The sequence below is a fragment of the Ptychodera flava genome, chromosome 16 (genome assembly GCF_041260155.1).
Source record: "Ptychodera flava strain L36383 chromosome 16, AS_Pfla_20210202, whole genome shotgun sequence".
Lineage (NCBI taxonomy): Eukaryota > Metazoa > Hemichordata > Enteropneusta > Ptychoderidae > Ptychodera > Ptychodera flava.
The window spans coordinates 21,001,073-21,015,331 of record NC_091943.1 but is presented as its reverse complement, the minus strand read 5'-3'; the positions used below and the strand labels follow the sequence as shown (position 1 = coordinate 21,015,331).

Below are 14,259 nucleotides of genomic sequence, written 5' to 3'. Positions count from 1 at the left end.
TGATCGAGAGGCTTTTTGCCTTCTCTGCGTGTAGGTGTGTATTCGCTATAAGTGTTGGTCCACGCATAGCGATCACACTGCCATTACCAGATCACACCAAGCACGTAAAATTAAATCAAGACAAATTTTGCTGAAATGCATTTATTTTATTACGACATAATTACGCCCACAGACTTGGGGCAAGTCAAGCCGAAGCTATGTTAGTTAGGGCAACTGGTCGACTAGTATGCAGCCTACCCATATATCCCAAACAGCAGTTATAAATTATAGGCCACCATAAACAACGGTTCAATTGTTAAACAACAAGTGATAACGAAAACACAAAAGATAAACTGCCAACGCAAGCTGAGCTGAGCTCAACCAAAGCATGATAACCCTGCCCAAAGGTACAGAATAATGAAAATAAAATCTGGTATGTGTCTGCACACGCTTATCGGGGTTATGGGATTGGTTTTCATGCGTCAGCGTAGGCGAGGGCGTTCGAACTGACGGAGTAACTCATCATTAACTTTACTGCAAGTTTGGATGTATATATGTATCTGTTTTATACACTGAAGAACAAGGGAAAATTCGAGTTGCGGGGGCTTGAAGTACAAAAATCGTGCATAATGATGTTTTGACAAATGCCGGACAAAGACCCGTTTCCTGGAGCTGGAGCGTTCAATTGATCGATTGAGCTCGCAGTCAAGCATGCTGCTTTTAAGGTAGCACAGACCTCGAACTCCGGAGAGATTTGAGTTTTTTTCTCAAACTTTCCTAAACAAACCATGCTCTTTTAAAATCAGGATTAGTAATCAACGGTCACCATGCAAAGTTTGGCGATATGGGATTAATCTCGAATTGTTGATATTTGAAATGGGGAAAAGTAAACTTTACTCCATGAGCTTCAAAATGAGCTCCCCAAACAAGTAGTAGACTACATAACATTGTTCAAGTTTGAGTCTGAGTCATCTTGATTTCCCGCCATTTTAATAAACTCGTATTATTGCAAAGAAAACAAAGCATATGATGTCCCAGTGGAAAACAGTAAGCACTATGCATTATATTGGACTACTCTGTAGTTTCTATGAAGATTCCAATGCATATATATGCACAACGTACAGTATTTTGCTTTATTTGCATGAGGGCGCCATTTTATAATTGGGCAAACGTTTAATATTTATCTTGCTCAAAATAGCACATGCAGTCGTCCCAGTGGACAGTTTATTATACTTGTATAAACACCCCTCAATGAGTACATTTCCATGAACTTGTTTTAGTTTGTAAGTAGAATCACAAAAATAATGCTAAAAGATACAGCTATTGGGCCTTTAAACTGACATGAATTCCGTGATTGCGTTTGATAGAAAACCATATGTAATCATTGTGTTTGATATGAAACGATAATCAAGCTTTAGAATTACTCCTACGAAAGTTTGATCTGAAACCCGACATCCATGTGTTTGATATTAGATGATTGAGTTTAACTTCATAAAACTTTCCTAAACACGAAGTTGCCGTACACAAAATTGTGAAATCTAAGCATTCGATTGATCTTATTAGACCCGACTTCAAATTTTCAGTTTAGAGACAACAGGATCGGAACTAAATTTGGGATAATTGGATCTTCATATTTTTCAAATTTCTCAAAATTGTTAGGTGCCCTATAGCTGAATGTCCCAATTTTACAATTTACTCATAAAAAACAAGTGTGTCATGTAAAAAGAAAGGCAGATGTAATTTGTAGTACTTCACATACATGAAAATGCTTGCGTGATGAATTGCGAACCTCCCTCCAAAATATGCCATCCCTCCCCCTGTAATTTCTGTCCCTAACTTACATAACAATGAAACCAATTCTTATGTAAATTAGCTGATACTGGTTCAGTTATTCCCAGGGAACAGATGAAAGGACCCTAAGGTGGGGAGGAGATTTTTTGTGTGCAACGGTTTACCTTATTTGATTTTATTAATTTTGACTGTGATATTTCAAATAAAGAGTTCAACTCCAAACTGTCTGACTGCTTTATATATTATATATTACTGACAAGTCCTTATCTCCTCTCCAACTTGTGTATACACACTGTAATTACTCCGAAAACATAGCCAAGTTGCTAATCCGCTGTTCGTATCAGCGGACTAATTGAATGAGTAAACACCACAGCCGTCACACACGTAGTCCTTATTTTAATGGAATGAGCAAAAATCACCGGACAATCAAACAGTCTATTTGTATGATATGTGGACTTGGCGGTGAAATCTAGCTTGCCTACAAGTTCATAGTCAGACGAGTCCACTGTGGAGGGGTTAGGTTTGACCCTATTTCTAATGAACAGAAATGCAAGTCACACACTCCTCAAGCATTTTGTGTACAAAACATTAGTTAAATCTGCGTGAAAATGAAGATTTATGAAAAATGACATCTTGTGGTTTTCAGTTTATGGATTTTATTCTAGACTTGTATTTGTGTTGCATCGACTGAATTTAGCAAACTCCCAGAAGAAAATAATTCTGAGGAACACGTTAAATATTTAATTTCGCTTTAAAAACAGTCTTACTCGGGGTACTTATTGTCACCATAGTAACAGTTGGTTGACTTAGATAAGAAATATTCTCATGTTTTCATATCCCTCACTAAAGAGTCAGGAAGTGTGTTTATTCAGTTGCATATGAAAATATTGAACTGCCAGTCCTTAATAAGTCATAGAAGTCAGTCAAATATTAACTATACCAGTGAGTATACTCTGCTTTTATTCAATTCCTGCATCAAAGACAAAAGTGATCACACCACTTGAATTCTTGGTGATCCATTTTTCCCACTGGTATTTTGAGGTGGACATCATATTTGCATATCATCATAGGCCTACATGCATATGCAACGTCTCTGAAGCCTTTAGCCGATTGGTAGACTTAAAAAATTCATTGTTCAATGTTTTCAGCCATTATAAAATTGATAAATATCAAACATATACACATAGATTGAGGACCTGTGTTTACTTTATCACTGTATTTTGTATAATGTCTTTCTGTCATGTTCAATAACAAAAATCTCCATTTCATATTTGTGAACTTTTGAGAAAGAAATTTTACAGGAAGAGTGTGAATTAATTAAATAATATGCATTTATTGTTTTTGCTGTGCGATATTGATATACATGTACATGTGTTCGGTAGGTATTGCAAGAACAACCCTATAATGCCTGTGATGTATAGACATGCAATTACCGTAAATGCTGAAAATTTTGTTTCTGTTGGAATGTCACTGTGAATCCTGGAAGCACTATAGGTTTGTAACATACCGAGTGATTTCTACAGGACTATACATACAATATAATTAATATTGTTCAAAGCTGAGCAGACACTAATCACAGTGGTTTGCGTTGAGCCGTTTGCAATGCAATAAGGCATGTATACTGTCTAAATTGAGTAGTTGCCAATGCTGTCAGGTGTAATTATTGTCTAGTGGCAATATCAGTCGAAAGAAAACAGTCTGAGAGGAGGTCAGACATATTCAAAACAACACCTGGTCCACCATATCTGCACAATCATTTGCTTATAAATGATGTGTTCTGGACAGTTAGCAGGATCATGGATGTGTGCGGCAATGTGTCTTCTTGTTTTGATTACATATGACCTTCTTCCATACAATGTTTCAACTTCAACAGAGATGATTTCTTTGTTATTGAGTGATATACTGCTCAGACGACAATTGCACTTGACAGTGTTGGCAACTACTCTATTTATTTATTTGTAGACCAGTTTCCATTTTGCCACCAGTTCAATGCAAACCACTGTATCACAGTAGCCATGTGTTAACCTTCAATACTCCGCTGTTCTATTTATTCAGGTCAACAAACACTATCTCATCTCTCGGCATGCCTAGAAGAGTGGCCGTTCTTGGAGCTGGAGCCAGTGGGCTGATTGCCATCAAATCTTGTCTTGATGAGGGTCTTGAACCAGTGTGCTTCGAAAAAGGTACAGACATCGGCGGACTGTGGAACTACCATGAAGATATCAAAAGTGGTCATGCTAGTGTGTTCCGCTCAACTATCATCAACACTAGCAAGGAGGTGATGAGTTTCAGTGATTTTCCACCACCCAAAGAATATCCAAACTTCATGCATAATACCTGGGTGATGAAATACTTCAGACTCTATGCTGATCACTTTGGATTAATGAAGTACATTACTTTCAAAATTCATATCAATTGCGTCAAACCATCAGCAGATTATGACGCAACTGGAAAGTGGGATGTAGAATATACAGACAAGGAGAAAAACACGAGCAAGACAGAAACCTTTGATGCGGTGTTGGTTTGTACGGGCCATCATGTTGATCCACATGTGGCGAAATTTCCAGGGCAGAGAGACTTCCAGGGCAGAATCGTCCACACTCACGATTATAAGAAATCAGAAGGTTACGAGGATAAACGTATTATGGTGATCGGGATCGGCAATTCAGGTGGTGACGCAGCAGTGGAACTGGCGAGAGTTGGTTCACAGGTAAGACAATGCTAGACACATGCACTGCAGATTGAATCTGCATTTAATCAAATTTTCTAAAAGGAAACTATACCATTCCCTTTCAAAATCGAGAATAAAAATCAGAGTTCACCATGCACAATTTGTTACTAAAGAAACAAATAGGCATATGTTACACATTCTAAATAGTTGCCATCCCCGTGTTTTGGAGGAAAAAATCAATGTTTTTATTTTCACAAAAGTAAGCCAGTATAAACTTTATTTACTTCATGAGGTTAAAAATGAACCTCCGGTGTGGTAGATCAAAAAAGGTATTGTAAAAGTTTGAGAGAATGAAAAAAAATCCGTCTCTGAGGAGCATTCTATCTTAAAATGGGGATCCATAATGTTTTTAGCTCCGCTTTTGGCGACACAGAGCTTATCTAATAGGTGGACATTTAGCCGAGTCTATTGTCTGTCGTCTGTCAACTTTTTTTACATTCCAAGCTTCTTTTTTAAAACGGTCAGTCCAATTCCATTAATATTTGGAGTGCAGTCCCCAGAGAGAACCTAAATCAGATTTGTACAAATTATGATGAAATATGCAAAGTTTTATTTTTGAGGCTAATTTTGCTAATTTTGGGAAAAAATCTTCCTTAACAGCTGGTCTGACAGCTGTAATATTTATTATACAGGACCCAAGGGATGACCTTCATTAGATTTGTTCGAATTGTGTAGGAAAATGCAAGGTTGGGTTTTTTAAGGCATTTTTTGTCATTTTTAGTGAAAATCTTTTTTTTTACCAAAACCGCTTGTCTGATAGTTTTTATATTTGGTATACAGGTTCAAAAGAATGATCAACATGTGATAAAATCAAATTACAATGAAATTGACGTGTTTTTATTTTTGGGGCAATTTTTACCTATTTGGTAAAAAATTGTTTCTCAAAATATACTCGTATGATAACTGTAATATTTGGTATACAGGTTCCGAGGGGTTATCTCAATATGATATATTTATTTATTTATTTATTTATCATTATTTGTTTATAGCAAGCGCAGCGAGAGCGGCCGAAGGCCGCTCGCGAGGCGAGCATTGAGACTAACGGGTGTACATGAAATTTAGAATGGAATCTCTATATACCTATGGATTTGAAAACAGTGCACTGCCGGTTGTTTACATGGAGGCGGCCATTTTGAATACTTTTACAACGATTGCGTGAAATTAAAGATACCATCTACCACAAATTCTACTCGACAATATGCTTTTCCGACAAAAGAATCTCTCTGTTCCCAAGAAAGTCAGAAATCTATTTAAAATGCCTTTTTTCGATCACTTTTGAAAGCCCGGTTCGGTCATCACTGTGTGCCGCCATTTTGAAACAAGCCAACTCTCGCGAGAACGAACTCTCAACTCACGCAAGAATTAAAAATCGTATGCTTGAGAGCTACTGACGGGAATATCAAGTACTTGTTTTACATTAGACTGTCTCTGTTCCCGCACAATAAACTGATCGGAATCATGTAATTTACCAGTTTGAAATAATTTCGTTGGTGAACTTGGCATTTCCGAGTTAAATTGCTATTAAAAACTATCTACTGTTGATTGACCAATCAGAGTGCTCAATTCAGGGTGTTTTATGTACTCATAAAGCCTTGGTCACCAAATTCCAGAAACGAATGACAGCGCCGTAGTAAAGTACTGTCTAATCAAAAGTGAACATGTCATATTCTGTAGACATCTGGTACATTTTAATATTCAAATTTGGTAACACAGCGGAAACCAGCTGCAACACAAAATCTGCTGTGCCCCAGGGCATTTAAACTAATGTGCCCTGGGGCATTTATAGGATGTTCCATTACATTGGAAGGCTATTTCACAAATAAAAGTTTTAATTCATATCCTAAACATGTTACATTGACAAAGGGGACGGTCGACGTAAACACATTGAAAACGAAAATATATCAGTTAGGGGCGATAGTTTTTAAGTCGGATAAAACCCTCGTACTCGGGCTCTTCTGGTATATAAAGTCCAACCCTACGATAAAATGTCTCGGCCTGCGGCCTCGACATTTTATCGTTGGGTTGGACTTTATATACCAGAAGAGCCCTCGTACTCGGGCTTTATCCTATACTAATGATCTATAATTGTCATTCTAGAAAACGATTGACCGCATTCTAACCTCAATGGCAAAAATATGCATCACGCATCAAACATAGAAATTAGCATGCTATTGCCTGAAAACATCAATGACGATATGCCCTACGCTGCTCTTGCTCTCAGGTCAGACCTGTTACATATTACATTGTATTATGATGAAAACTGCAATGTTGAAATTTGTGCCAGTTTTTGCTACTTTTAGTCAAAAACTACTTGTCTTATAGCTTGGATATTTGGTACACATGTTTTTGTTGGGATGATCATAATGTGATACATTCGAATTATGATCGAATGATGATGAAATCTTCAATTGTGTATTTTTGCAGCTGTTTTTGCCATTTTCAGTCAGGCCATCCTGAAATGAGCTATTAAAGATTTCCACCTTTTTCATCCACACGTGTCACAAATAGTTATTCTCTACAAAACACAGCTAGCCCAATCGGCTGTTGGGTGGCTGGTTTGAAAATTGTGTTTTCTTGATACGTTTCTTTTCAATCGTAGGTTTTCCTGAGTACTAGACGAGGAAGTTGGGTATTCAATCGTGTAGGAGAAAATGGTATACCGATAGACTTGCTTGTCAGTAGGCGGGCTTTGGCTCTTGTCCCAACGTCTTGGAAGGTATCATTGGCTGAGCGCACCCTGAATCAGCGTTTTAACCATGCCAACTATGGGCTAAGACCAAATCATGGCGTGTTCCAGCAACATCCTACGTTGAATGACAGCTTGCCAAATGAAATCTTGTCCGGTCGTGTCAAAGTCAAGGCCAATGTGAAACGGTTCCTGAGAACCAGTGTGGAGTTTGAGGATGGCACAGTGGAAGAAGACATCGATGAGGTTGTCATGGCGACAGGATACACGTTTGGTTTCCCATTTCTGGGCGAGTCCATCGTCAAAGTGACCAACAACGAAGTGACCATGTACAAATATGTATTTCCTCCTCACATGAAACACGGCACACTGGCGGTAATTGGACTCGTACAACCACTTGGTGCCATTAATCCAATATCAGAGCTTCAGTGTCGTTGGGCTACAAGGGTTTTCAAAGGTCTGGCAAAGCTACCATCTCAAGAAACCATGATGGCTGATATTGAGAATAAGAAAGAAGCGATGGCTTTAAGATATGTCAAATCACAGCGACATACCATACAAGTTGATTTTATTCCATACATGGATGAAATTGCTGAAATGATTGGTGTGAGGCCCAACTTTTATAAACTCTTTCTTACCGATCCCAAATTAGCTGTAAAGTGTTTCTTTGGTCCCAATACCCCATACCAGTATCGTTTGATGGGTCCAGGAAAATGGGCAGGTGCAAAAGAGGCCATCGAAAAAATATGGTACCGCGTCATATATGCCACTAAGACACGACCAGTCGACGAGCCATTGAAGAAGTCTGGCATTAGTGGGTTTCTGAAATTCCTTGTCTTTGTTGCTGTGGTACTGGCTCTCATTATGAAGTTGCTCTAGACAAGTTCTTTTTATCAGCCGTTTGAAACAAAGAGAACTCATTAACCCTTTGATCCCTGTGATCCTGACCCACTAACAGTGGGCCCTATGACCTATGACCCTGTCACTGCCTTTGAAAAGTGTTCTTTCATGCAGGAAAAGTTTAAATGTCACATATAATGGTATGTGGCTCATGCGAAGAGTTTTCAAGAAATTCCCATATTGACTTACTGAGTTCTATGTTGTTGTGACTTTCAGGTTTGCACTGCACTCTGATGACCTACTTAACATCATGTGGAGATTGACCCAAGAACAGGGTTCAAAGGGTTAAAGGTTAATGGGATAAATGATTGATGGTGAGCAAATTTGCATCTAAACTGTTGTATTATTATTATGCTTAAAATAATGTATCCAACCAAGAATACAAGAAAAATCAAAACATATCTTTTGTTATTTTGTGGAAAGTAACAGTACTTAGCCTTCGTCATATGGCTTCTTTAATAGCATTTTTAATATGTTAGAATTTAAGGTCAAGTTTGTCTCATGCCTAGATGGGATAAATGATTGATGGCGATCAAATTGGTATGTCAACTTCTGTGTTACCCACTTTCCCTTCATTATGCTTGCAATAATTATTCCACGAAGAATACAAAATCAAAAGACATCTTTTGTTATTTTTGTAGGAAGTATGGCCTTCGTCATATGACTTTCTGTTACAGCAATGTTGATTAAAAAGAATTTATGGTCAAGTTTGTCTCATGCTCAAATAAGATAAATTATTGATGGCGATCAAATTGGCATCTCAACTAGTGTGTCACCCACTTCCATTCCATTATGCCTGCAATAATATTTTCCACAAAGAATGCAAGAAAAATCAAAAGACATCTTTTGTTATTTTGTTGGAAGTATCAGTACTTTGCCTCCGTCATATGACTTCTGTAATAGCAAATTCAATATCTAAGAATTTAAGGTCAAGTTTGTCTCATGATTAAGGCATCCAGATCGTCAAGTTTGCACACATGTATCCTAAGTTCCAAGCAAAGTGCATGGAGAGAATGTGTTTCTCGTTGCTCAGCAGGCAAAGCTGCAGCAGTGCATTGCCATGATGTATGCCGTGGCATGACAGAGACAGAAAAAAGCAGCGCTTTAATCCTTGCAGACGAGAAACGAAGACTCATTTCTTGCAAAATCTCACTGACTGAACTAAATGAAGTTAAAGTTCAGACTTGCATGAAGTCATCAATAACAATTTTGCTTTTGTGTCTGTTGATAAAATGATCGATTGACAACAAAAAACTTTAAACAAGTGCATCAGTCATTCTGCATGCTAAAATGATAAATTGCATATCCAATCCAATCATATATCTTTGACAACTTGATACTCACTCTGGCATATTTTTATGACAGCAAAGTTTCAAATATTGTTGATGAGTTTTTTAGATTTACATGTATCAGTAATTTTTAACGTATTTTGGCAATGTTCAAAATACTAAGATGCACTCAGGCTATGATTATCACAGGTTAATGAACATTTATGAAATGTATTGAAAATATTGTTCCTGCATATTCGTGCAATACAAAATATCGAGGATTATCAATTTTGTGGCCTTTTATTTTGCTGTACGAATCATGCATTTGCTATGTAATTTTTAAAGCGATTTTGTCAAGTATTTAAAAATATTGTATAAATGTAATGTTTATTTAGTTTTCACACATCTGATGGACCTTGATGTAGTTGGAGAAAATATTTTTATCAGAAATTGTAAATGATGTGTACAGATTCATTTTTTACAGTGAGCCAGTGTTTTGCACAGACACTGTGATCTGTCAGTAATCATTTTTGCAATGTCACAGTATCTGTACCCTGAAATCAGATGCAATAAAACTGCCATCTTTTAATTGCATTCAGTTTGCCGTTTAGTTGTCTTCAGTTGACTTTTAACACTGGAAGTATGAACTTCAGTAAGATAGATCTGTTGTCCAATGTTAGTAGTCCTTACTCTGTTTTTTCCGTATAGGGAAAAGTTGTATTTGTTGACCAGCAATGATAAGAACACCACAGCTGTTGTTGTTCGACAAGAAAAAGTGTATTACTCTCCCAAGCCGTTTGTGTTCACTCTCTCTCTCTGAACAGCACAAAGGCCGCATGGAGTTTTCAATGTAGTGAATGCAGACAACAAAGGGGACAGTGTGACTAGATAGGGTCTTATTAGTGATTATAACACACCTCATCCGCAGTCTGTGTTCTCATTCGCCAATTGATAGTCACGTGGGATGCGTTCTTTTTGTGCTGATCCAAGTGAACGAAGTCATGAGGCATCATTTGTCGGAACTGTTGCCTGCCACGCATCAGTTCCGAAAAATGATGCCCGCTGACGTCAAAAAAAAAAATTGCGCTTGCACGAACTGGAATGTAAACAAAGATGTCGTCTGCGACCGAACGAAATGATAGTCGAGAAATTTCTCGGTTTATCCTATTTTCTGAAGAAGAACTGAATGCTTTGGTTTCCAACAAGGACTCGAAACGAACGAAGACGATAATCAAAGGTGCATTGAATGTTTTGCAGAAGTATTGCGACCCTGCCGGGAAAAGCTTGTTTTTGTCGAACCACTTCAACATATTACATCATTCATGCGACAAGTTTTGTGTATAGTAGACACCTTTTGCCTGGTCATGAGGGCTATAGCGCCCGTCTATTACCCCGAGGGGCTGTGTGTTACCAGAAACACATCGCTATTCCCCGAGGCCGTAGGCCGAGGGGTATAGCGATGTGTTTCTGGTAACACACGGCCATGAGGGGTAATAGACGAGCGCTATAGCCCGAATAAAGACCAGGCTATAGGTGTTTTATCATAGGGGATTCAATCTCCGATGATGACGATGATGATGATTAAATATTTAAAAATGAAGATAAATAAACATATATTTGGACTCAGTAAATTTGTTGTTATTGTTGTTGTTATTGTTGTTGTCGTTGTTGATACTATTTGCAGAAAAGAACAAAGTATGCGCTGCAAATTTCAACACAGCCTAACTATACATGTGCGTCGCAAATTCAATACAGCCTAACTATACATGTGCGTTGCAAATTCAATACAGCCTAAGGCTGTATTGAATTTGCAACGCACATGTATAGTTAGGCAGCAACGCACATGTATAGTTAGGCTGTATTGAATTTGCAACGCACATGTATAGTTAGGCTGTGTTGAAATTTGCAGCGCATACTTTGTTCTTTTCTGCAAATAGTATCAACAACGACAACAACAATAACAACAACAATAACACCAATTTACTGAGTCCAAATATATGTTTATTTATCTTCATTTTTAATCGTCATCATCGGAGATTGAATCCCCTATGGTTTATAACACACCACATGCTCGTGTTGTATTGTTATATAGTTATATATATTGTTATATAGTTTTTAATGTGTTTTGATATTTTGCACCGCAACAATCCATTGTGACAAGTTCACTGGGCGATGTTTCCCCAGCGGTTTCAGTTGTACGTGGTACCACTTTATTTCAAAAAATATTCTAAACACACCTAGTACCTAGCGACATCCTTAGTTGCACTTTAATCTTTTCCGTCGATGAGCTGTTCAAGTTCCTACGCTGTTGGAATGTTGGAAAATGTTGGAAAATCTGTTTTAGAGAATGTGTCGTCACCTATCCCGGACGCACATCACGTTCTAGTCACCCGCTATTGTTGCAAAGATGCAGACGACACTACGGTCACGTGACCAAGCACTTTTCCAAGTTTTGTCAGGACTATTTCCCTAGGTAAATAGCTTTTCAAAAATGCCCTCTGACGTCACTTTTGTCGATCCGGTGGGGACTACTTAAATAATAACACATGAGAGCGAGGGCAATATCACGATTTATTGCCTGCCCAAGGGATGGTGGTCATGATCGAAATATTGATGATGCCCTCGCCTACGGCTCGGGCATCATCGATATTTCGATCATGACCACCAGCCCGAGGGCAGGCAAAAAATCGTGATATTGCCCTAGCTCTCATGTGTTATTATTTTTATTACACCGAACAAGCAAACATTCAAAGACACAAAAACACAAATACTTCTTCGAGTACAGTTCGCCTTTCTGAGTCCGGATCTCAGTGTAACTTGTCAGTGCCGAGTCCAGGGTTGCCGCTGAAAGTTTGCCGATCTCCACGGTGGCGTATCCAAATTTGTTGCTTGCATAGCTGAACACAGAAATTGCATTCCTTGTTGCTATTTTCGTTCGTTTGCTGTTTACTTGCATCAAAATATCGTCTAACTGTGCCGGTGACAGTTCTGCATGACGTTTCGCAGCGATAGTAGCAAGTACAAGCGAACGACAATTTGTTTTGCGCAGAAAGGAAGCGCAGTTAGTAAAATGACGTCATCCATGTAATATCAAATGCAGAGGGCATCATCAAGTTCGCAGAGGGCATCATCACTTTCGCAGAGGGCATCATCACGTTCTTTTACATGTCACGTGAGTCGTGTTTAACAAATGGTAGTGCACGCTGAATGAGTGAGGTGTAATAATCGTATTTATTACACCTCACTTACACTTCACTCACGTGAAGCTGTTACGTAACCCATCAATGTTCGCCTCGCCTCAGGTTGCCCTCGCCTCTCTTTTCCGAAGAGAGCCGACCATGCATCCTTCGGTAATTTTTGGATTTTCGCCAATTGTTAAGCAAAAGTATGTTCGGCAAAGTTTGTGTTGTTTTTGTCGTGTGGTGCTGAGCGGAATTCACGTGCTGGCGAAAACGGGAGTGTTTTGAGCTTCAGGAAAGTGAGTTTTACCGTTTTAAAAATTCCTCTCATATTTTTATGAATATATAATGAGTGTGTTTGAACCAAATTTGAAAGTCTTTTATCGATACTGTCTGGTTTTACTCAATGTTTTACGGTCAGTCATACCGTCTTTTACACGTGCGTCAAGGAAGGACATGTTTATGAAACTGCTGGCGTGTTATGTTTTGATTGGCGTGAAGCAGTGTTTCTGGCCTGAGAGCTCACAAAGTAACTATGGTTGCTACGCGACTGGCAGTACGATGCCATCTCGTCGTATTTTTCGCAGAATCTCGTGTAATTATCAACCACAAACAAAGCCTCCAAAAAGTTTAATACATTTGAAGCTCATTTTAATATGAAAAGCCAATAGTCTAAAGAGACGACCATGGAACAAAAGGCATGCAAGCGTTGCGACTCTGTTTATGTTTCTCTGTGGCACTGACAACATTTTACGCTGAGGTCCGGACTCAGAAAGGCGAACTGTACTCGAAGAAGTCTTTGTGTTTTTGTGTCTTTGCATATTTGCTTGTTCGGTGTAATAAAAATAATAACACATGAGAGCAAGGGCAATATCACGATTTTTGCCTGCCCTCGGGCTGGTGGTCATGATCGAAATACTGATGATGCCCTCGCCTGCGGCTCGGGCATCATCAATATTTCGATCATGACCACCATCGCTCTCATGTGTTATTATTTAACTACTTTCTCGTCACGTGACGTATTCTAGCGAAACGCGACAGGGAATGAGCATGTGGCGTGTTATAATACGCTCTTATGCATGGCTACGGATGAGGTGTGTTATAAAACACATATTTACTGGCCATGCGGGCGACAGCATACGTCTTTAACCCCTCGGGCCTGCGAGTCACCCCCAAAAACAGACTGTTTCCCTCGGCCTACAGTCTCGGGAAGGTGACTCACAGTCCCTCGGGGTACAGACGTATGCTGTTGCCCTCATGGAAATAGCGCTGTTCACGGTTACAGGTTTGTTACTAAATATAGCTGTACACGCGCGACATCGGACACGCAGCTTGAAATGCGGACAAATTTTATCAATGTTGCATACATGACCGTTTTTGCAGCTTGTACTCTGAGTCGTGAATATGCATTTTAGTATTCATTGTTACACTAGCTGTCGCCCATTAAGATGTGTTTTCGTCGTTTTTACAGGTGTAATTTTCAAAAGCGTAATCTAAAAATGCGGATAAATATCTATTTTTGCATATTAATGAGAGAACAGTGGCGTAAACTGTGAACAGCCCTATATGTGTATATTGTAAACATGTAAAATTGTTGAGCGGTTTTCCCATGATGCCCTCGGACTAGTATATCTTTATTTTTTGTAAAATTGAATTTATTCAAACATTGATTTTGCCAATAAATAATAACAATCTAATAACATCATCATAGGAATGATTTTAAGA

At 38.6% G+C, this 14,259-nt stretch overlaps 1 protein-coding gene across 1 annotated transcript in view; it reads left to right on the top strand.

Annotated features, from left to right (window-relative positions):
• Window positions 1-9,949, top strand: part of LOC139114272 (flavin-containing monooxygenase 5-like) — a 53,961-nt gene extending 44,012 nt beyond the window's left edge. Inside the window, exons 2-3 of the mRNA XM_070675872.1 lie at window positions 3,826-4,480; window positions 7,101-9,949. Coding sequence (XP_070531973.1) covers window positions 3,854-4,480; window positions 7,101-8,066 — 1,593 coding nt within the window. The 5' untranslated portion in view covers window positions 3,826-3,853 and the 3' untranslated portion in view covers window positions 8,067-9,949. The remainder of the gene's footprint in view (window positions 1-3,825; window positions 4,481-7,100) is intronic.
• Window positions 9,950-14,259: the final 4,310 nt, after the last annotated feature.